Source organism: Lactuca serriola, chromosome 7 (genome assembly GCF_051521515.1).
Source record: "Lactuca serriola cultivar US96UC23 chromosome 7, Lser_US96UC23_V15, whole genome shotgun sequence".
Taxonomy (NCBI): domain Eukaryota; kingdom Viridiplantae; phylum Streptophyta; class Magnoliopsida; order Asterales; family Asteraceae; genus Lactuca; species Lactuca serriola.
In genome coordinates, this window is record NC_136414.1 from 187921032 (window position 1) to 187946724 (window position 25693).

General features: G+C 40.1%; 1 protein-coding gene across 1 annotated transcript in view; it reads left to right on the plus strand.

Annotated features, from left to right (window-relative positions):
* The window catches only part of LOC145064664 (uncharacterized), a 72005-nt gene extending 46705 nt beyond the window's left edge, over window positions 1-25300 (plus strand). Inside the window, exon 2 of the mRNA XM_079012072.1 lies at window positions 25174-25300. Coding sequence (XP_078868198.1) covers window positions 25174-25300 — 127 coding nt within the window. The remainder of the gene's footprint in view (window positions 1-25173) is intronic.
* The last annotated feature ends 393 nt before the right edge of the window (window positions 25301-25693 follow it).

The following is a 25693-nucleotide window of genomic DNA, read 5'->3' on the forward strand; positions in this document are numbered from 1 at the left end:
TTAATTCTTGATCAATACTAATTAAAACCATATGATTTCATATTAATATATTATAACTTATAATATATTAATAAATCATATATAACCTTCTCTCAAGTGTCCATCCTAACAAATTTTCCTGATGATATGCAACCCACATGGACCATGGTACTCTCGGGTTAAGTACATACTAATAATAGCTATGGGCTTAGACATCTAATCCAATAGTCTCCCACTTAGATAAGTCTAAAACTATTATTCCAAGTACGACTTCATAACTCGACTAGCAATCATAGCTCTTAAAGCCGCTGTCGAACTCTAAACAAATCAATGATGCGTCCATTAGATAAGGGATCATATATTCCTCCGTTCTAGATATCATAGGGTCTCTCTGTCGATTTTGTTTCCCAATTTCCAATTTATAACGACCGATTAATTGAACAAATCAAATTAGTCTGGGCTTGGCCAAGCACTTCAGGGTGTCATCACTAAATCATCGAGGGGCCCACATATATCGCTTTTATCCCTTTTAATTGTAAAAGGAATGGATAAACTTCGACTCATATGCTTGTTCTACTACTTGTTGAATCATACACAAAGGCACATTTTATAACATCAAGTTACCAATGCGTTTTCGTACAATCAATGTATAACCAACTCATAGGCAACAACTCATATCTCTAGGTTTGAAGAATGTAAGATATTATTGTCTCATGATCACTCGTGATAAAATCCATGAAGTGAGTCAAATGAGCGTGGATTTAATCTAGTACTCAGAACTTATGAGCACTCATGAATGTTGCAGCAACTCTTGCTATGTCCACTACCTTGGACATCTACAAACTAGATTCATGACAATCTTGATTCATATATACTTCCAACATACGACCGACTGTGGATGGTTTGAATAACTTAGTCATTCATGAAGAACGACCTAGTTATTTTGGAAGTCAAAACATGCAAAGTGAAACACAAGAATAATCGAATCGAATATGGTCTCAGAACTTATGAATATTAATAGAACACCTTTATTTATCACCATATTGATTACACATCATTCATTGCACACTGTTTCAAACTATCAACTTTATAGTTGACTTGAAACAATAGTTGCCCCATGCTCCAAGCATGTACACTATATTTTCTAAACACTAGTCATGCCATACACCAAGTATGCATACTATGTTTGTCCAAACATTAGTTACGCCATACACCAAGTATGCACGCTAAGTTCGTCTATGATCTTTACTTTGTGAAATAGACTGATTGAACATAATTCCAATGATTCTCATTTCACAGTCCCAAATCCTTACCGCAAATGCAAGAATTCCAAATTCCCGCCAGTTACCGAAATCTGTTAGATTTTAAACTTATATGCACTGATCCTCTTGTAATAATTATGCACAAAGTCACAAATACTTGTCAACAGACATTACAGAGTATCCCTAATGGAGAACATTCCATGGAAACGAAGTCTCAAATTCAAAGTACATTGCTTTGAACATTCTTCTTGCATTAAGTTTTCTAATCTTACACAAATTGAATATCTTCCACCTATGGAAACATTTCCATATTCCCATTTTGACTATCACTTCTGAACAAGCGTTTCCTTTTTCCAGAATATGTCAATATGGTCCTTCCAAAACTAACACTATACTTCCAACTGTCCCTGAGCAACCAATCTTTAGTAAACCTTAGATTGTCCTCGAATATTGCTTAATCATTTTAGTTATATCCAATTCTAGACTTTTCCCCTCTTAATGCCCCCAGGTATTGTAAAATTTTAAAAAGGATGAATATTATAGCACATGCAATCGATCCTATATCCAAAGCATATGGGACATGATTCATGATGTCTCACATAAAGACATGATACTAGACCAATCTTTTTGCTATAATATTTCTATTTCTATTTGCCAAGTTCTCATAATTCAGATAATGAAAAGGAATGCCGTAATCATAATCGAATTTTAGAACACAAATAATGGACCCATATATAGAATTTCCTTATGTTGAGCCATTCCGACATAAAATTCATATATATATATCCTTGACTAAAGATGATTAAAACCTCAATCTAAGCTTTTAGAGTTGAAATGAAGTATAATTTCCTCTCCCTTAATTATAGCAAAACAACTTTTTCCCAGTTAAAACTTTTGTTTTCTATAATTAACATTGCTAACTCGCAACACTTATCATAATTATCATGCTCCCACTAACATGATGATTATTAGCATAACACTTATGCTCCCACTAGCTTTGACATATAGTCAGAAATCAGCTGGACTTCTAGAAATCAATACTTTATTGACTTTCTTACCAAAGTTCAGATTTCTGATACGAGATGCTTTGATAAAACTTTATCAAAATCATACACCTTTTCTTAGATAACTCACATGTGTGTCTAAACCTTTTACCATTCTAACTAGTTAGTGTGTCGGTTAACCACACACGCTCCACTAACGACATGAGAATGCAAATATCACAATTGTTATCTACTTAAATCTACTTAGTGAAAGAGTTTCCTCACCATCATTTTCATGAATCGGAGAGAAACCTTATGACACTTAGACTTTATGGTGTATGCGTTCCTATACATATGAATTTGTCAAAACCATGATCACAAGACAAGGTTAGTAACAAAGTCTAACTCATATGGACTGAATTTAATCTTAATTTCTTGCCACCTGGTAGCACAAGGGCCTACCATTGCTTCTGAGTAGTTATGCAACCAATTGAGAACTCTCAGAACTCATATGCAAAACCAACTTTAACTGGAATTGGCACAAAAATAGGAATACGTCAACACGATAGGTTATAAACCTCAAGTCGTGTGCTAGCGATAAACTACAGGTTTTATTCTTGATTAGATCCTTTCAAGATCTTTTAGACTCCCACTGTTCCTACTGTCTTCTTGACATATAAGACTCTCTTGTCAAGACCCATTCCTTGACAAACAAATATTCAAGCGATAGTGCGGATTCTTATCAAGACAAACACTTCACACAATTGGCCTCAGTTGATCTTTGTTTTATCCAAAACATCACAACCTACCAATTTTAAATGTACAAGAATAAGAAACATCTCATTCTACATTTGACTAGTGCTTTAAACCTTCTTAAGATGTGTTACTCAAGTTACAATCTAAGACTTGCTTTGGAATGAAGTATGACTCATCTTCTTGATTTAAGTATTTCAATAATTCATGAATCCTCTTGTTAGCCATAAGAATGCACTAATATGTCCTTAGAGTATGAATTTTCATATGGTCTCACAATCATTAAGATGATCATAAAACATGATACTAAAGTACTCCCCCATCTTTTTCAGATTTGAGAAACTTTTATCTTCCAGCCTAATTTGATTCTTCTTATTCATTTTGCCTTACATTGAAACTTTTCCAATATTTCAGAATTACACTTAAACTTGTAAGCATAACCATATTTACTAAACTTTAGTAAATCATGACGAATTGTCTTTGTGGTGGACCTGATCAGCACACACCTAAATGTACCCAATCCCTTTGTCCTCCACTTGACTCACATATACATGTGAACAAGGAATTAGTCTTAATTTTCCAAAGATGAAAGTTCTCATACATCATACTATACAACTTGCATGATTCCAAGTTTCGGTCCAATTGAAACTTGAGTGATAGACACTACCACAAATGAACGAATCAAATTCATATTTCCATTATTGCTATCAATATAACCATATACACAACAATTCTTCATAAATACCACTGTAAGGATATTTTAAAATAAATAATATTAAAACATTTTCTTTTATTTTAAAACTTTGCGGAAAAACTTATCCTTACACTGCAAATGCATATGAAAACTTGTTATCTATTCCTAAGCAATATATCATAACTCCTAAGCAATAGCTCAAAATTCTGATCACCAAACCATGCGATTGAAATCCATCTTCGCGATCAAAATTAGCATATTCTTCCTTTAAGCTTCCTCTCTTAGATTCTACAAAACATCAGAATCTCAAATAGGAACTTAATAAAGTTAATTAGTGGACTTTACCCAAAGTAGAGTCAAACTCTTTGACTTTACCGACCTTGTGATTCTTCAGGTAAATATGGCAGCTTCGCAACCAATGCCCTTTCCTTGGGAAATAGAAACATATGGACCCTTTGGGAATGGTACCCGAGACAATCTCAGACTTAGCCTTTCTCTTTACCATTTGGTCAACCGAGTTGACTATGGCCGATCCCTTTCCATTAGGAAGAGAAAGCTTTTCTGAATTTCTAATGTTACCATTGTCAATGTCCATTGAAGGTTTGGGAAGTTGATCTTCTAATCAAATTTTCTTTGCTAGTCCTCCAAATCATTGCTGATTCAGCAGCCCAAGCAAACATATAAGATCATTAAGGGCCAAGTCATGGTCTGTCACATAGTAGTCCCAAAGGAACTCACTATGTGACTTAAAAAGTGATTAATATCCAACTTTCTCAAGACTTTGACACCCAACTCTCCCGGCTTGTCAATACGTGACTTCATCTCCAAGATGTGATCACACATAGATCTTGCTTGCCAATAGGGCTTAAGTGACCTTGAACATTTGGGTTAGGGAGAATAATTGGAGGGGGTGGAGGAAGTGAAGTTCCAAGAGATTTGGGAAGATCATAGTTGTCTAAACTAGACATCTACAATGGGAGATATTCAAGATAGTTGATTTAAAGTCCTTAATATAACACCCAATATAAAATATTAAGGCTAGGACCTAACACAATATTTTATAAATGGGAAGAGGGATGCCGTAATCTAAGCTATAAAATATTTGAAGGTAGGTGAATGACCATTCACCATTTCCACCATGAAAAACGAAGTATTTTATTAGGTCTTAATTGGATTTGAAACTCCTAGATCTTTTGAGATTCATTGAACTTTTCAATGGCATGTTTCAATCTCGATTGTGCCCTCTCAAATTTTGTGACTGGGATGCCGAGGATCACAAAACAAGGTGTGAATAATCACGCAAATATACTTGGTACCCTTAATATTTACCCCTCAACTGATATGTCGGTTAACCACACGCGCTCCACCGATACTATGATAAACATTAAGTTACCCTTTGCCTACCTTGTTAAATCTAGGTTAGTGTGCTGGTTACCCTGTGACAACCGTCAATTTTCGGTCAAGTCAAAGCCAACTAAAGTCAACAAGTCAAACCGGTCAACTCAATTTGCCCGTAGGTACTAGAGTTTATGTTATGTAATTTCTAAACAACTCTCTATTCTAATGAGAGATCATAAATCGAAAAGTGCGTACATCTAGATCCCCTTAACCTAAAACGGTCGTACGTGGCGAGCCAAACCGATAAAACAATGTTGCATACTCATCGGGAGTATGCAAGATCCTTAAACAAAGCTTAACGGGGTTTACGGACCTTGCACTGCGAAGCCGGACACTCACATTCGTCACTCACAAAACCGCTCTCAATCATTTTCACTCCATATCTTCTTATCGGAAATTTTTCCCAAATCTCTCTAAGTATGTGAAATCTCTCTCAAATATCTCTTTGTATGAGAAATCTCTCCAAGAATGTCAAATCTCTCCCAAATCTCTCTACGTATGTGAAATCTCTCCCAAATATCTCCTTGTATGAGAAATCTCTCCAAGAATGTCAAATCTCTCCCAAATCTCTCTAAGTAAGTGAAATCTCTCCCAAATCTCTCTTTGTATGAGAAACCTCTCCAAGAATGTCAATTCTCTCCCAAATCTCTCTAAGAATGTGAAATCTCTCCCAAATGTCTCTTTGTATGAGAAACCTCTCCAAGAATGTCAAATCTCTCCCAAATCTCTCTAAGTATGTGAAATCTCTCCTAAATCTCTCTTTGTATGAGAAATCTCTCCAAGAATGTCAAATCTCTCCCAAATCTCTCTACGAATGTGAAATCTCTCCCAAATATCTCTTTGTATGTGAAATCTCTCCAAGTATGTCAAATCTCTCCCAAATCTCTCTAATTATGTGGAATCTCTCTCAAATCTCTATCAACTTTCTATAATCACTCGGGGCATCCTGACCCTCGAATTTGGCGAAAACAGCCCAAAAACGGAAGTCTACGCGAAAAACGGACTTAAGGAGCCGAAACCCCTCTTAGGACCCGAAACCCCTCTTAGGACACGAAAGTCCTCTTAGGACCCGAAAGCCCTCTTAGGAACCGAACCCTTCTGAGCCGAAGGCTGCTGAACCGAACCCGAAAGGTCCTCTCGGGCCCGAACCTCGCATGCCTCACCCGAACCCGAACGTTCGGCTCATTTCGGGTCTGACCACTTCCTCTTCTGATGACCTACCGAGCCTTCGCTTCTAAGCCCTTGACCGAGCCCTCGCCCTCGCCTCTTCTTCTGGTTCGCACTTCGCTTTCGGCTCGGCACCAGCAAGGACCGAACCTCGGCCTAGGGACCGAACCTCGGCCTAGGACCGAGAGGTCTCGCTGGGAATGCCTTTCTTCCCGGTTTTCGACTAATTTCGCGTTTTAGGCCCGTTTTTAATTGTTTTAACACGAGATTTTCACCCAAAACTTTAATTTAACATATAAGGACCAATAATTATTAAATTATCACATTTTTAAGGATAAAACCTTATCCAAAAGAGTGGGTGAAGTACAAAGGTGGAGTGTTGACTTTCCTTTATGTTATGACACAAGCAACCACTCCCATACCCACTCCATGTCACTATTCACCACCAGCCCATCCCTAGTCACTTCATGAGTCCTTTCTCATTATTTTCAGCCATTCCCACGTCCTTAGGGCTGGAACATCCACCCTCTCTCCTCACACTTCATTCATTCACTCATTTTTTCACCAAAAACCACACTCCAAACTCTCTCATCCTTCTCTCTCTAATTCTAGAACTTCAAGGCATACTCCAAGACTTTTCTCCTACGATTAGTAAGTATCATCATCTTTCTTATGATTATTACACATCCTCCTACTCAAAATCATAGATTGCTTACACAAACATCATCACATTCTTGTTAGATCTTCGAATCTTCAAGTGATTCTTCAAGTGTTCTTGGGTTGAACACTTCTCTTCTTCAACACTTACCTACTGAAAAAACTCAAGGTGAGTTCATACCCCCGCATTTTCATGGTTTCTCAAGTTTTTAGGGGGAGAATACAAGTAAAACAACAAGAACAAACCTAAACTTTTCTAACAGCCTTCATCAGAAAAGTTGGACCCCATTCACGGACTGTTTTGGACAACTTAAACATTTTTGTTTAAAATGTTTTAGGTGTATGTAGTTCCAGTTCTTAGCTTTAAAATGACTACTTGCACATCTCCATACGATTTTTCTACAATTTATGGTGATTTTTAAAAAACTGCCTATCATCTCAAACACCAATCCGGACCAGTCTGTGATTATGGACTTGGTCACACAAGTTAGAGATCCCTAAAAATTTTGGAAAAATTTATGAATCAACTAGACTCATTTTCCAAACTCTCAGAAGTTACAGAACTTGATTTGGACATTTTATGATTTTTCTACAAATTTTCCAATAACAGTTACAGAAATTGTTATAAATAGAAAAACACAATAAATTTCATTTCACCTTGTAACATGTTGAGCAAGGTATATATCATTATGTGATTATGTGTTATTGTAGTATGTGACATTTTTTTATTCATATCTAGATATACACCAGTTAAGAAATGAATTTTCACTAGATAATACATAGAAATAACCAAGTGTTATAATTAAAGTACACCATTACATACAAATGCATTATTAAACTATGTTAAGTATAGTTTATGTACTTTACTATTTCTACCCTTATTTTGATAAACTATAAATGGTATAGTTTATGATACCATACATAATACAAATATATTTTCAGAAGGGTACATTTATACAAAAGGGAACTTTTATTACGTTAAGTGTGAATTCATTACAAAAGCGTCTTCATAAAAGAGTTTTTATACATTACAAACGTTTTAGGATAAACTGTAATAGGTATGGTTTATGTTTCCATTAACACAACAAACACGTTTCGGAAGGTTTTATTCCCACAGGAAAAGACTTTACACTTATGCACACCACACGTAAACTTGTTAACCTAAATTGTGAGACATTCTCGTCTGTACGTCCGAGTACGGAATCTAATTCCTGCTAGTTATAATCAGAGTCTCCTGGAGGGAGAACGTGATAGTTGTGTATAGATCTATATTGGGTTTGACACCCCACACCTCGCTGCTAGCTACAGCCGGACCTGCAGGTCTGTGGGTGACAAGTGTCATTTTCATATTCGCGACGCCTGAGAAACGTCGTAGCAGGTGTATACAGGTCATTAGTATGATTATAACGGCTCACATAAGGATCTAACAACATAAGTTTACAGGGATTGCATAAATCAAAATAGGTTTTATGTTAATTTAAAATCACTTTTTATATCAATAATTACAGATATTATGGTATATTTACAGTCTTGGTATTTAAGACCACACATCATTCATTACGGGATTTTTCTCAAATCTGAAAGGGGTTTTATGTCAATTTAAAACCACAATTATAGCTTTAAGTATGACAAAATACTTATTCATTTCGGTCCTGGTATTTAGGACTACATAACTTTTATAAGGAAAATATTGGATTTTTCTTGGTGATATACATCTTCTTACAAAGATCGATTTTCAAACTCTTACTGTCAAAAGCTTATGAACTCACCAACCATTGTGTTGACACTTTTTCAAAACTACTTGTATTCTCAGGAATTCAGTGAATCAGGAGATCAACCACGTTTTGAGGATGGGACGATAAATCGTCAAACAGTTCATTTTGTATCATAATGTAATTGATTCGAATCATGTGAACATATAGTTTGGTGTAACTTTTTCAATTATATTTATGATGGTTGTATTTACTTTGAGCACTATTATACTCGTTGTTGTGATACTCTACATGAAGTCCTCCACCCCGGACATTTCCTCCATCCTTTGTTTGGGGGTGTGACAGATTGGTATCAGAGCCAGGTTTATAGTGAACTCAGTATATTCAGGAACACCAACGGGTGTCCGTCAGCGAAAATACCTCAGGTCACAAACCTACGAACAAGAAGAGAAAGTTTTGGAACATGAAAGAGCGCCACCAACCTCAAAGATTCACTAAAAGACAACAACCTATGGCCACCCCTACCATTACAACAACAGTCACGACACATGCCTCGGCACTAGCCACGGGGTCTGCCACCCAAATGCCGGCCAGACCATATAATGGAGCACTTCCAAAGTGTAACCAATGTGGCTTCCATCACAATGGGGCTTGCTGGGAGATACACTGTAAAAACTGCGACAAGAAAGGGCATACCGTCCGTTTCTGTAGGGCCCCGACGCAATACATCGCTCCAACCCCCAATACCAAATTATTCCCAGGGTGCTTCCGATGTGGCGAAACAGGACACTTCAAGAGAAACTGCCCAACTAAGAAGAATGAAGGGGGAGCCGGAGGAGTGTGACAAATGAACCAACAAGGGTATCAGGGAACCATATTAGGACTTTGTAATGTTCCAACGACAAAAACGTTTAAGTGCCATATGTTTGTTATGAATTTGGTATGCTTGCTAAAGTCACCGTCTTTCTAAAAGTAGTTAAAATACTCTCTCGTTTAAATCAAACCAAAGACATTCATATACTGCTCGATCGTAGGGAGACCTGTCAGGGATCATGGTATCAAGTATCATTACTGGCTATCGAAACACGCCCACTACCAGTGCTAGACACTATGGTATGAATCATCTACAATAATGATAACATCAAACAAAATGAATCACCCTGAAAAGAAACACAAGATACTCTATCACTCTAGTGATCTCTTCTTGCGAATACAGCTTAACTCGTGTTATCTAAAAAGATATTGTTTTCATCATCCAATTTTCATTGATATAGCCCTCATCTTCCCGATTTAACGTCTACAAAAGGACCCCTCACCTAACCCCCCGAACATTGAAACCTTCGTCTCTCATAAACATCCAGCACGAACCTCCGGATCATCTCTCGCTGTGGAACCCCAAAACATGCATCAGAGGAGTGTTATACTTCCCGAAACCTTATCACAAGTATTTACAGGAGACCTTTGGAAATGTCGCATGTAGCAGACAAGGTTCAAGCACAGGAGCTTGGGACGGATGTGATACGAGTCCTGCCAAGAACTTCGGGCGAAGATTGACCAGAGGGACGAGTAAATGTCCTACCATCCGAGAAGGCCTAGTCGCATAAACCAAACCCACATGTTTCCTACCGAGCTACAAAAACTATCAGGTCTGAACATGTCAAACTACCCAACACTGAAATTGAAGAACCAAGCTTCTCACCTTGGAAAGCTCTAGTCTTATTCTTCATATAGAAAGGCAAATTGCTCATAGTTCCATTAACTTCAGAGGCCCCGACAATATCTTCAGTAGAAACCTTTACTATCTGCCTCGCATAAACGAATAGGCCGAACAACCACAAGGAATGAGGTATCCTTCAGGTATTGGACCTGAGATCTGAATATCACCAGTCACGAGTATTGGAAAAGGATGTCCGAGGACAACCCTCCAAATTCAATGCGGACGCTGCAAGTCCGTAGTGATACCCCTCGGATGGGACCAACCTGCTCGCAGTATTCATAGGTTATGCCATTATTACTAGGATCCGTTAGTCATTGTCATTGTAAGTGACTTGCTTATCTACCCTCGCAGTAAGAAGGAAACCAAGGAGAGCAGCTACAACAAACCGCGAAAGCAATACGATCAGAGAAGCTTTACCCAAAGTCCTCTAGATGCAAGTTTTGGAATCGATGACTCAAATTCCTAAGACACATCCTTATCAATGTGGAAATCCTTAAGGACCCTTTCAATTGATCAAAACCGTTGAGAAACAGTCAGCACCAAAGGCGTCAGCAGGAATACCCCAAAATCCCGGGTCTCGCTGACCTATCTTCTTAGCTCTGTTGAAACTTCTCGTAAATTGCAGAACCCCCCCTTATGACTTTGACCATGAAGGGGGCAACCCTTGACTGGGAAGAGAAGCAAGAGGAAGAAACCTTTAGAACTCCAGGATAAGAGACCAAATTCCTCTGGAAACCTCACTCTGGGCAGGCTTAATACGCTTCGAAAAGCATGGAAAGCCAAAACCCCAGATAATTATGCCTTTCGAGATTCTAGTAAGAATCAGCCTTGTAATCGCAACTTCAATCTACTCCCGCGAGCTTAGTAAAGTACATTCTACCCGACACGTCCCGAACTTGCAGAAGTATCTATCCGACGAGGCTCTTGTAACCCCCCCTCGACGAGATCGAGTTCCACAAGAGCCTCACCTTCGTGAAAGAACCACAGTGACCATGGACCGAAAGGTTGAGCGAACGCAGCAACGTTGCTCCCCATTAGTGAAAGTTCGTAGGAATACTAACCAAGGACCTGGAGTCATGTGGGAGCGCGAGAATCAGTCGATTAGGAAGTATCCCCACTTCATGGATCGATTGTTCATGCCCACTCCTTGCCTAAATTCAAAATTTCGGGACGAAATTCCCTCTAACGGGGGGATGATGTGACAACCGTCAATTTTCGGTCAAGTCAAAGCTAGCTAAAGTCAACAAGTCAAACCGGTCAACTCAATTTGCCCGTAGGTACTAGAGTTTACGTTATGTAATCTCTAAACAACTCTCTATTCTAATGAGAGATCATAAATTGAAAAGTGCGTACATCTAGATCCCCTTAACCTAAAACGGTGGTACGTGGCGAGCCAAACCGATAAAACAATGTTGCATACTCATCGGGAGTATGCAAGATCCTTAAACAAGGCTTAACGGGGTTTACGGACCTTGCACTGCGAAGCCGGACACTCACATTCGTCACTCACAAAACCGCTCTCAATCGTTTTCACTCCATCTCTTCTTATCGGAAATCTCTCCCAAATCTCTCTAAGTATGTGAAATCTCTCTCAAATATCTCTTTGTATGAGAAATCTCTCCAAGAATGTCAAATCTCTCCCAAATCTCTCTACGTATGTGAAATCTCTCCCAAATATCTCCTTGTATGAGAAATCTCTCCAAGAATGTCAAATCTCTCCCAAATCTCTCTAAGTAAGTGAAATCTCTCCCAAATCTCTCTTTGTATGAGAAACCTCTCCAAGAATGTGAAATCTCTCCCAAATCTCTCTAAGAATGTGAAATCTCTCCCAAAATTCTCTTTGTATGTGAAACCTCTCCAAGAATGTCAAATCTCTCCCAAATCTCTCTAAGTATGTGAAATCTCTCCCAAATCTCTCTTTGTATGAGAAATCTCTCCAAGAATGTCAAATCTCTCCCAAATCTCTGTACGAATGTGAAATATCTCCCAAATATCTCTTTGTATGTGAAATATCTCCAAGTATGTCAAATCTCTCCCAAATCTCTCTAATTATGTGGAATCTCTCTCAAATCTCTCTCAAAATCTCTCTCAACTTTCTATAATCACTCGGGGCATCCTGACCCTCGAATTTGGCGAAAACAGCCCAAAAACGGAAGTCTACGCGAAAAACGGACTTAAGGAGCCGAAACCCCTCTTAGGACCCGAAACCCCTCTTAGGACACGAAAGTCCTCTTAGGACCCGAAAGCCCTCTTAGGAACCGAACCCTTCTGAGCCGAAGGCTGCTGAACCGAACCCGAAAGGTCCTCTCGGGCCCGAACCTCGCATGCCTCACCCGAACCCGAACGTTCGGCTCATTTCGGGTCTGACCACTTCCTTTTCTGATGACCTACCGAGCCTTCGCTTCTAAGCCCTTGACCGAGCCCTCGCCCTCGCCTCTTCTTCTGGTTCGCACTTCGCTTCCGGCTCGGCACCAGCAAGGACTGAACCTCGGCCTAGGGACCGAACCTCGGCCTAGGATCGAGAGGTCTCGCTGGGAATGCCTTTCTTCCCGGTTTTCGACTAATTTCGCGTTTTAGGCCCGTTTTTAATTGTTTTAACACGAGATTTTCACCCAAAATTTTAATTTAACATATAAGGACCCATAATTATTAAATTATCACATTTTTAAGGATAAAACCTTATCCAAAAGAGTGGGTGAAGTACAAAGGTGGAGTGTTGACTTTCCTTTATGTTATGACACAAGCAGCCACTCCCATACCCACTCCATGTCACTATTCACCACCAGCCCATCCCTAGTCACTTCATGAGTCCTTTCTCATTATTTTAAGCCATTCCCACGTCCTTAGGGCTGGAACATCCACCCTCTCTCCTCACACTTCATTCATTCACTCATTTTTTCACCAAAAACCACACTCCAAACTCTCTCATCCTTCTCTCTCTAATTCTAGAACTTCAAGGCATACTCCAAGACTTTTCTCCTACGATTAGTAAGTATCATCATCTTTCTTATGATTATTACACATCCTCCTACTCAAAATCATAGATTGCTTACACAAACATCATCACATTCTTGTTAGATCTTCGAATCTTCAAGTGATTCTTCAAGTGTTCTTGGGTTGAACACTTCTCTTCTTCAACACTTACCTACTGAAGAAACTCAAGGTGAGTTCATACCCCCGCATTTTCATGTTTTCTCAAGTTTTTAGGGGGAGAATACAGGTAAAACAACAAGAACAAAACTAAACTTTTCTAACAGCCTTCATCAGAAAAGTTGGACCCCATTCATGGACTGTTTTGGACAACTTAAACATTTTTGTTTAAAATGTTTTAGGTGTATGTAGTTCCAGTTCTTAGCTTTAAAATGACTACTTGCACATCTCCATACGATTTTTCTACAATTTATGGTGATTTTTACAAAACTGCCTATCATCTCAAACACCAATCCGGACCAGTCTGTGATTATGGACTTGGTCACACAAGTTAGAGATCCCTAAAAATTTTGGAAAAATTTATGAATCAACTAGACTCATTTTTCCAAACTCTCAAAAGTTACAGAACTTGATTTGGACATTTTATGATTTTTCTACAAATTTTCCAATAACAGTTACAGAAATTGTTATAAATAGAAAAACACAATAAATTTCATTTCACCTTGTAACATGTTGAGCAAGGTATATATCATTATGTGATTATGTGTTATTGTAGTATGTGACATTTTTGTATTCATATCTAGATATACACCAGTTAAGAAATGAATTTTCACTAGATAATACATAGAAATAACCAAGTGTTATAATTAAAGTACACCATTACATACAAATGCATTATTAAACTATGTTAAGTATAGTTTATGTACTTTATTATTTCTACCCTTATTTTGATAAACTATAAATGGTATAGTTTATGATACCATACATAATACAAATATATTTTCAGAAGGGTACATTTATACAAAAGGGAACTTTTATTATGTTAAGTGTGAATTCATTACAAAAGCGTCTTCATAAAAGAGTTTTTATACATTACAAACGTTTTAGGATAAAATGTAATAGGTATGGTTTATGTTTCCATTAACACAACAAACACGTTTCGGAAGGTTTTATTCCCACAGGAAAAGACTTTACACTTATGCACACCACACGTAAACTTGTTAACCTAAATTGTGAGACATTCTCGTCTGTACGTCCGAGTACGGAATCTAATTCCTGCTAGTTATAATCAGAGTCTCCTGGAGGGAGAACGTGATAGTTGTGTATAGATCTATATTGGGTTTGACACCCCACACCTCGCTGCTAGCTACAGCGGGACCTGCAGGTCTGTGGGTGACAAGTGTCATTTTCATATTCGCGACGCCTGAGAAACGTCGTAGCAGGTGTATACAGGTCATTAGTATGATTATAGCGGCTCACATAGGGATCTAACAACATAAGTTTACAGGGATTGCATAAATCAAAATAGGTTTTATGTTAATTTAAAATCACTTTTTATATCAATAATTACAGATATTATGGTATATTTACAGTCTTGGTATTTAAGACCACACATCATTCATTACGGGATTTTTCTCAAATCTGAAAGGGGTTTTATGTCAATTTAAAACCACAATTATAGCTTTAAGTATGACAAAATACTTATTCATTTCGGTCCTGGTATTTAGGACTACATAACTTTTATAAGGAAAATATTGGATTTTTCTTGGTGATATACATCTTCTTACAAAGATCGATTTTCAAACTCTTACTGTCAAAAGCTTATGAACTCACCAACCATTGTGTTGACACTTTTTCAAAACTACTTGTATTCTCAGGAATTCAGTGAATCAGGAGATCAACCACGTTTTGAGGATGGGACGATAAATCGTCAAACAGTTCATTTTGTATCATAATGTAATTGATTCGAATCATGTAAACATATACTTTGGTGTAACTTTTTCAATTATATTTATGATGGTTGTATTTACTTTGAGCACTATTATACTCGTTGTTGTGATACTCTACATGAAGTCCTCCACCCCCGGACGTTTCCGCCATCCTTGGTTTGGGGGTGTGACATACCCACACGCGCTCCACTAATGACTTAAGCAAAGTGCAAAGTGTAATTTCATGGGTTAGCACCAAATTCACATTTTCCTAAGTAACTAAGATTGAGAATTTATAAAAGTTTAGGTACTTAGTATTTATCATTAATACTTTTAATAAATGGAGAATTCTAGTCCTTGTCCTATACATTCGGCTAACGACCCTCCACCAGTCAAGGACGCGGTGAGTGAGAGTGGACACCCATTAAATTGCCATTTTATAGGCAGTAACCTTATATCCCTTATAGACTGACTTCGTGAATGAGGCCTACTAGTGGTAAGATTGACTTTATCTTATACATATCTATATAATTAAAATTATAACAATAGTATAAGGGTTGAATTTAAAACATTTAAAATTCTAAGGTTCAATTTGGAATTAAAGTATACATGGGGGGGGGGGTAACTTTACAAATTCCAAAACTTGAGGAAAAGTTTTGAAACTTTTCAAAACTCTTGGATTTTCATAACTTATAAGTTTAATTAAAGTTTTAAAGACTTTAATGAAGAGACTCTTGAATATCCATAACTTGAGGATAAGTTATGGAGTTCATAAAACTATTTATGACAAAGATGACTCTTCAATTTTGTAACCTATGACACTTTTATGAGTTTTAAAAATCATAAATGTGACTTTTCATATAACTTGAGGACAAGTTACAAAAACACATTTTATGAACTATTTCTAGATCAATTTGGATTGAAAACAACTAACACACAATTTTTTTCATTAATCTAAATTAACTCATAAAACAAGGTAACACAAAAAAAAACTTTTGGATTCCATAACTTATGGAGTTTAATGTTTGTTTTATGATGAAACTTTTCATGTTCCATAACTTAAGAACAAGTCATGGAATTCTTTAAAACATTAAGACCAAGTTTTGTAACTCCATAAAAAACTTTGAATCAATTTTTTTTAAAACCTTTTCATATCCATAACTTATGGAGGTTTCAAAAAACTCTTTAGATCAAACTTTTAAAACTAATAAAATACTCATATCATTTAATCTTTTACTAAATTTGACCTAATTCAACTCATATAACAAATGATTCAAATTTTACAAATAATTAGTTTTTCACAAAAACAAATAATTATCTTAAAATTTGACAAACGTCATGTTTTTTTTTTTTTTCAACTTTGAAAATAAAACATTTGCATCAATATAACAAAAAACAACCCATGGCTCTGACACCACTGTTGGGTTATAAGCATTCTAACACGCCTAAGGTGTTCATGCAACCCTAAATACCTTGGATCTATGTTTTCACTAAGTATACATGTAATGGTGTTTTCATGGTATTAATCCTATAACTAGCATACAATTGTCATATACCACACAAGAGTCTAGTTAGAATAACATACCTTATGATGGAGCTTGAATTCTTGATGTATCTAGCCTTAAGAGCTTAGCCCTAATAGTGTGGAAGCCTCAAGTAGAATCACAACATATCATGGACAAAGGAGGAGCTTGAGAGAGAATACCATGCACCCAAAAACACCCATAATCTCCAAGAATACACATGTAGGCGTTTTTTGGTTAGGAGCATGTATTTATATGTTGGATTTCAAAGGTCATGGGTATAACCCAAATCCATACCCATGGGTTTATGATCCATGGTTCATGTGGCCCAACTCTTTATGTATCCATACATAAACTTGGTCCAACATTGATCATAAGCCCAACACATATAAATATAACTAATTACATAATTAGTCCCCATAGATTTAATTAGTCTCCTTTTGATCACTAAATTAATTATTGATCAATACTAATTAAAACCATATGATTTCATATTAATATATTATAACTTATAATATATTAATAAATCATATATAACCTTCTCTTAAGAGTCCATCCTAACAAATTTTCCTGATGATATGCAACCCAAATGGACCATGCTACTCTCAGGTTAAGTACATACCAATACTAGTTATGGGCTTAGACATCTAATCCAACAGATTGTCTATGTGATATTTATCTAGGTTTGCTACTACATGATATGTTGTATTCTGATAATGATATGTTGTATGATGATATGTTATGCTATATGTGATAGCGGTAGTAGGAGGGGACTAGTCGCCAAGTTCGGTTGTTAGTACCGAAGGGTAGGTCGGACACCCCAAATATGTCTGATAGTATGTTTATGTCATGATACATATGATAGTAGCAGTAAGGGGTGGAATAGTCCCTGAGGTTTGGTTGTTAGGACCGAAGGGTAGGTCAGCACCCCAGAATGGCTCGACACGGGTAGGTCGGCACCCCAGAATGGCCGTACCGGGTAGGTCGGGCACCCCAGAATTGCCTAAGAATATGTATGTTATGTGATTGTATGGTATGTGGAATGTTGGGGGAACTCACTAAGTTTCGTGCTTACAGTTTTCAGTTTTGTTTCAGGTACCTCTTCAGCGAAGGGGAAGAAGCCGGTGCGGTAGCTGCACATCATACACACACATTGGATTTCCACATTATGGGATTTATTAGGATTGTACTTTGACATTGTTACTATTTTTATGATATGATTTTCAGACATGAGATTATGGTTTTCAAAATGATATGACTTAATGATGTTTTCTTATAATTTTTTTCTAAATCGTTATATTAAAATTGAAAATTTTGGACTCGAAATTTGGGATGTGACAAGTTGGTATCAGAGCCCTGGTTTGAGGGACTCAGACACACCCTCGGGAGTGTCTGGGCTCAAACCGAGGGATTAAAATTTTTCTACAAAGAAAATGGTTTTCTAAAATCTAAGTTAAAGAGTTTGGAGAAATAACAAGGTGTGTGATGTGCACAACCGTCCGAGCTCAAGTAAGTTTTCCCCAAATTACCCATACAAGTTTATGTTTTCATTATCAGTTTAGTAGAACAACATGCTAGATTAGGACTGAGGATCTAGGAAGGATGCCTTATGTGCCTGTTAGATGTACTTTTGGAGCTGCATGATAGTGTTGGTTAGACAGAGGTAGGTTACCCTGCTTAGGTTATGTCTGATTATATGAGTTTATATCGCATGCTAGTACAAATTTTATTATGTGAATATAATTGCTTGAGTTTGTGCCCTTCTTGTCTGAATGTTGCTTGCCTTGTGCTTTGTGGGACTCTGAGTAATGGGAGTTAGCCATTAGGTAAATACGTCAAAGTCACATGCAATTAGGGTTGAATAATCTTAGAGTATTGGATTTGACCCTATTGCGTAGCTCTCGTTTGAGTCTTAACTGTTGTAGGGATGAGTCCCTTACTCGAAGGATTATCCGAGTCTCATTGCATGTGATAGTATTCAGGTGATAGCTAATTGACATTATGAAGGGGCCTTCAGCAGCTGAGGACTGGTTTGGAGTCGGAGATTTACCCTAGGGTAAGTCTAGGATGAGAATAGCAGAGAACAATAGCAATAGAAGGGACTTGGTAGGGTCAAGACAGTTCCTGAGGAAAGTACGGATAGATGTGGAAGGTAGTATAAGCCCGTACTACTGAAAGCAGAGTATCCGTACTTGAATCGAGGAAGGATGGGACAAGATGTGGGAACTTGTGGTAGATGTGATCCCTCTAGATATATTAGTATTTCTGACAGTTGTCATTATGTGTTTACAGAATGGTGGTACTACGTTCTAGACCAGCAGTTGGTAGTTTAGGAGAGGGATCAGGTTCGGGTTTGGGTTCAAGTTCCGAGCCAGTAGACGAGAGGCTATGTGAGTTTATCGTGTCAGAGATCACTAGAGGCATCCTTGATGCGACCCCAGTTATCTTTGGGTCGATCAAGGAAGGGATAGTAGAGCTGATGGAGGATCACCTCAGGGAGTTCAGGAGTGACATGGCGACCAACCACTCAGGGTCATGCACACTGTCCTTCAAGGACTTCAGGGGCAGTGGTGCGCCGAATTTCCATGGGGCGAAGGACCCCATTTCTGCCAGACGATGGATTGTAGACATTGAGTTTGCACAGTTGACTAGCTTCTTAGCGGGATGCTTGAGGGACAGGGCCAAGGATTGGTGGGAGTCGGTTGGCGACTCTCTGGGAGCCTCGGATGTTGAGGCTATGACATGGCCGGATTTTGTGACCCAGTTCAGGGCTGAGTTCGTACTCGCAGTGGAGCTTCAGCAATTGGCCTGGGAGTTTCTTGATATGAGGCAGACGACTGAGACAGTGGTGGAGATCATCGCCAAGTTCCGAGAAAGGGCTTTATTGGTTCCCTGGTATGTGGAAGATGAGGATATGAGGAGGACCCGCTATCACGATATGCTGCAAGCCGATATTCGGGAGCATGTTAGTTTTTCAGCTTGTCCTACCCTGGATTCCATGGTTGCCAGGGAAAGGGAGAGAGATTGATTTGGAGCATATCCGTAAGAGGAAGACTGAGGAGGGACAGATGACTGGGGCTTCGGGGAAGAAGCCCAAGGGAGTGGACACTAGGCCAAAGGGCCAGTTGGGACAAGGCCGCTGCAGGAAATGCGGCAGGCCACATGAGGAAGCTTGCAGGTTGGGATCCTCGGGCTGTTACAAGTGCGGCAAGACGGGGCACTTCAGTTAGTGCTAGACTGTGCGCCAATGGGGCGGTGATAGACTGTGCACAACAGTTAGTGCGAGTCAGGACCACAATTGGGGGAGAGTTGGTAATCTACGGCGAGAAACCACAACGTGGACCTACATTGTGTTTATCAGCAAGATCTAGGCACTACCTACAGCGGGGCTGCGCTAGGTATGCCGCCTATGTTATGGATACCCGGGAGGCGGGTAAGGCGATAGTGAGCGATGTTCCAGTAGTGCGATACTACACGGATGTGTTCCCAGAGGAGCTTCCCTGGATACCTTCGGAGCGACAGGTGGAGTTTAGGATCGACCTAGTCCCTGGTGCGGCTCCGATAGCCAAGGCACCATATTGGTTGGCTCCTCCCGAGATGCAGGAGTTGTCTACGTAGCTGCAAAAACTGGTAGACAAGGGATTTATTAGGCCGAGTAGTTCGCCTTAGGGAGCCCTGATCCTGTTTGTCAAGAAGAAGGATGGGTCGCATCGCATGTCCATAGATTACCAAGAGCTGAACAAGGTAACAGTGAAGAACCGTTACCCACATCCGAGGATAGATGATTTGTTCGACCAGCTTTAGGGAGCATCTTGGTTTTCCAAGATTAACTTGCGGTCAGGCTACCATCAGATGAGGGTCAGAGATAAGTATATACAGAAGACTACTTTTCGGACTCGCTATGGCCACTACGAGTTCGTGGTGATGCCCTTCAGGCTCACCAATGTCCCTGCCGCGTTCATGGACCTCATGAACCGCGTATGTAGACCGATGCTGGATCGGACCGTGATAGTTTTCGTTGATGATATCTTGGTTTACTCCAAGACGCAGGAGCAACATGAGGAGCATTTACGAGAGGTTTTGGATACTCTGAGGAGGGAGAACTTGTATGCCAAGTTCTCCAAGTGTGAGTTCTGGTTGCACGAGGTGCAGTTTCTTGTACACCTTGTCAACCAGAACGATATTCTGGTCGACCTGGCCAAGGTGGAGGCCGTGATGAGATGGGAGGTTCTGAATTCTCCATCTGAGATTCGGAGTTTCCTGGGATTAGCCGGCTACTATCGGAGGTTCATCCAGGCTTTCTTCAAGATAGTCATACCCTTGACTCGGCTAATGAAGAAGGCCATAGTCTTTCGTCGGGGGCCTGAGCAGCAGGCAATGTTCGAGACTCTGAGGCAGAGATTGTGCAAGGCGCCGATCTTAGCCCTTCTAGAGGGTGTACAGGATTTTTCTGTGTACTGCGACACGTCTATTTCAGGTTTGGGCGCAGTATTGATGCAGAGAGGGCATGCCATCGCCTACGTCTCCATGTAGTTGAGGCCCCAGGACGTAAACTACCCGACTCATGATTTGGAGTTGGGGGTGGTCGTCTTCGCCCTCAAAATTTGGCGACACTACCTCTATAGGGTCCGATGTACCATTTACACGGACTATAAGAGTTTGAGGTACCTCATGGATCAGCCGAATCTGAACACGAGGCAACATCGGTGGTTGGATATGGTGAAGGATTACGATTGCGAGATCCTTTACCACCCGGGGAAGGCCAGTGTGGTAACCGATGCGCTTAGCCGTAAGGAAGCACCGATTCGAGACATCTGCATGCGGATGACAGTAGTGACTCCACTGTTGGAGCAGATCCGAGAGGCCCAGCAGGAGGCTATGAAGGAGGAACATCAGAAGACCGAGTGTATTGTGGGTCATGTTTCCTCTTTCAACTATGATAGCGGAGGGTTATTGACTCTTCACTGTAGGGTGTGGGTCCCCTATCATGGTGGCATGTGCCAGATATTGATGGAAGAGGCGCACAACTCCAGGTTTTTTATCCATCCCGGGGCGACGAAGATGTATAGAGATCTTCGTCTTGACTATTGGTGGCCCTGCATGAAGCGGGATGTAGCATGGTATGTGGAGTGGTGCTTGACCTGCAAGAAGGTCGAGGCCGAGCACTAGAGGCCACCTGGCAAGATGCATCCATTAGAAATTCCCAAGTGGAAATGGGAAGATATTACCATGGATTTCATCACCAAACTTCCCAGGACCGCGAGGGGAACGAATTCCATATAGGTCATCGTGGATCAATTGACCAAGAGTTCTATTTCATATCAATCCAGGAGAGTATATCGGCCGAGAAGCTGATCGACATCTACATTCAAGAGGTGGTGGCTCGACATGGAGTGCCAGTCTCCGTGATTTCCGACAAAGATGTGTAATTTACTTCCAGATTTTGGAAGAAATTCCACGACGAGTTGGGTACTCCTCTACACTTTAGCACTGCTTTCCACCCGCAAACGGATGGTCAAAGCAAGCAGAACATCCAAACACTAGAGGATATGCTACGGGCATGTGTGTTGGATTTCGGAGGTAGTTGGGATACGTACCTCCAATTAGCCGAGTTCTCCTACAACAACGGTTATCACGCTAGTATCGATTGTCCTCCCTTCAAAATGTTATATGGGAGGATGTGCAGGACCTCGATATGTTAGGGTGAGGTGGGCTAGAGGGTCATGGGGAGAACCGAAGTGGTGCTCAAGACGACAGAGAGGATTCAGTAGGTCAGGAGCAGGCTTCAGACTACTCAGAGTCGGTAGAAAAGTTAGGCCGACAAGCGCCGCTCGGACCTGGAGTTCCAGGTCGGGGATATGGTTCTCTTGAAGGTGTCGCCTTGGAAAGGCTTCATCCGGTTTAGGAAGCGGGGCAAGTTGGGCCCCAGATCTATTGGACCCTTCATGGTTTTAGCCCGTGTGGGCAAGGTGGCGTATAGGCTGGATCTACCGGCTAAACTTAGTCAGATTCACAGCACGTTCCATATCTCCCAGTTGCGGAAGTGCTTGGTAGATGACTCGGCAGTGGTACCTCTGGAGGATATTCAGGTTGATGACAGCTTGAAGTACATTGAGCAGCATGTGGCGATCCTCGACTGGAGGTCGAAGGATTTGAGGAATAAGAGGGTCGAGCTGGTGAAGGTGCAATGGAAACACCGAAAGAGCTCGGAATGGAAGTGGGAGCCAGAGAACACAATGATGAAGCTTACCCATAGCTTTCTTAGGATCGAGCAGCAGACTTCGAGGACAAAGTCTAAAATAATTGGGGGAGATTTGTAGCACCAGATTCTTGGTACGCATTTAATTCAAAGTATTCTTGTTTTTTTCTTTGGGATTTGACGAGTTGGAGGCCCAACTCATCGAGTAGAGTCGGGATCCGCGAACATTTTAAGTGACCTACTCGATGAGTCGGTAGACTGACTCGGTGAGTAGGTGTTGTTTGAGTGAAACCCTAAATCTGAGGGATTGCACCCTATTTAAATGTCTTATTGCAGCCTCCATCATCCCTTATGCTCCTAGAACACCTCATACTGAAACCCTAATCATTTTGTGAGATCTAAGGCCCTTTTTGGTGATTTTGGTGGTTTGTGATCACAAGAAGGAAGGAAAAGCTTGAGGAGCCTAGAGGAAACCAAAGGATTTCGAGTTTTTGCAACATCTATAGTTCCCTGGAGGTATAAAGTTTATCCCTTGTTCATTCATGTTCTAGATCCCTCTTTGAAGTGAATTAGGTCTTTTAGGAACCATTTTTGGTGACCAATCATGAGTGCAAGCATGGTTGGGGGTTAAGACTCCAGATCCAGGGACCTTAGGGGACTACATGGCATAAATTGGCCAACCATGTATTCATAGAGAGTCCTATGCACCTTTAAACCTCATTTTTGGGTCCTTTAAGCTTATACTCCCATGCATGCATGTGAAGTTCATAACTTTACATACTACATCGATCTTAGAAGCCCAGATCTACCTTTTGGATGAGTGTTGTACATCAGAAATCGAGATATAAGACTTGGATAACATAGACTCGATGAGTTGTTCTTGGAACTCGGCGAGTCCGTGGCTTGAGTCCCCAGTCTGTTGAGGTTCAAAGGAACCCAGTTGAGTGTTAGAAGGGTTTTAGAGGGGTCCAGGGGAGTGACCCAACGTATTAGACTTAGCCATGGTCATGGGAATCATAGGACATGGCGAGTGTATGAACAGACTCGACGAGTCCAAGGCAACCTACCAAACCTTGAAGATGAACTCGACGAGTTGTTCATACAACTTGGCGAGTCGTAGACTAGACATGTTCATAGGATGATGGTGAACTCGACGAGTTGTTCATACAACTCGGCGAGTCGGATGAAGGTACATCCATTGATATTGTAGAAGGAGAACTCGTCAAGTCCTTGCTAAACTCGACGAATAGAGTCGGGAAGAGGGTCAGATGAAAGAATAGGGACTCGGCGAGTTGGTGGCCCAACTCGGTGAGTCAGGTCAACTGGAAGTTGACTTTGACCAAGATATTGACTTTGGTCAGGGGTAAAATAGTCATTTTACCTTAAGAGTAGTTCTCAGCTTCTGACTAAGTGTCTTTATGGGAATTATAGTCGGAGAATTTCCAGAGCAGCAGACAGGGACTTTGCACTTGGATTGACAACATTCATTCATACGAGGTGAGTTATCTTCCTATAGCGGTGGGTCTACGACCACAATGCCAGCCCACTAGTAAGAGTTGTATGTTAGATGATTGTCTATGTGATATTCATATAGGTTTGCTATTACCTAATATGTTATGTTATGTGTGACAGCGGAAGTAGGAGGGGACTAGTGCCCAAGTTCGGTTGTTAGGACCGAAGGGTAGGTCGGACATCCAAGACATGTCTGATAGTATGTTTATGTCATGATACATATGATAGTAGCAGTAAGGGGTGGAATAGTCCCTGAGGTTTGGTTGTTAGGACCGAAGGGTAGGTCAGCACCCCTGAATGGCTCGACACGGGTAGGTCAGCACCCGATAATGGCTCGACACGGGTAGGTCGGCACCCCAGAATGGTCGTACCGGGTAGGTAGGCACCCCAGAATGGCCTTACCGGGTAGGTCGGGCACCCCAAAATTGCCCAACAATATGTATGCTATATGATTGTATGGTATGTGGAATGTTAGGGGAACTCACTAAGCTTCATGCTTACAGTTTTCAGTTTTGTTTCAGGTACCCCTTCAGCGAAGGGGAAGGAGCCGGCGCGGTAGCTGCACATCGTACACACACATTGGATTTCCACATTATGAGATTTCTTGGGATTGTACTCCGACATTGTTACTATTTTTATGATATGATTTTCAAACATGAGATTATGGTTTTACAAAATGATATGACTTAATGATGTTTTCTTATAAATGTTTTCTAAATCGTTATATTAAAATTGAAATTTTTGGACTCGAAATTTAGGATGTTACATGAGCAAACTCTCAAAGAGCAAGAGAAAATGTGGAATGCAACCAACGAGGATCTCTTGAAACAGGTGGAGCTCTTGAGAAAAGAGAATGCCAAGATTGAGGATAAGCACACTGTGTAGATGGACAAGGTGATCGTTGAGGTACAGACCAACGCTTCCGTGGCTGTTTGGGAAGCCAAAATCAAATTAGTTGAAGATATGGCCAATGCAAGATCCTAGAATCTGGCTGGGTAGTGTGCAACCTTAGAGAAATTAACTTGGGAGCCTGTTAATACCAGTCAGGATCCTTAAGGGGAGCAGCCGAGGGTGAATGAGCAGGAGAAGACCCCAGATGATGATGACCAAGCTATGATTTAGGCCTATTAGATAAAAATATTTTGCATGGTTTTGTATAAGAAAATGATTTTTATTTCTTGGGGAGTTGGTGTACAAATCTGTGACAACCCGATATTTCAACTCTTTGTAATGACCTAAAAAGTCAAGTATTGTAACCACCTTTGAGTTAATGAAATT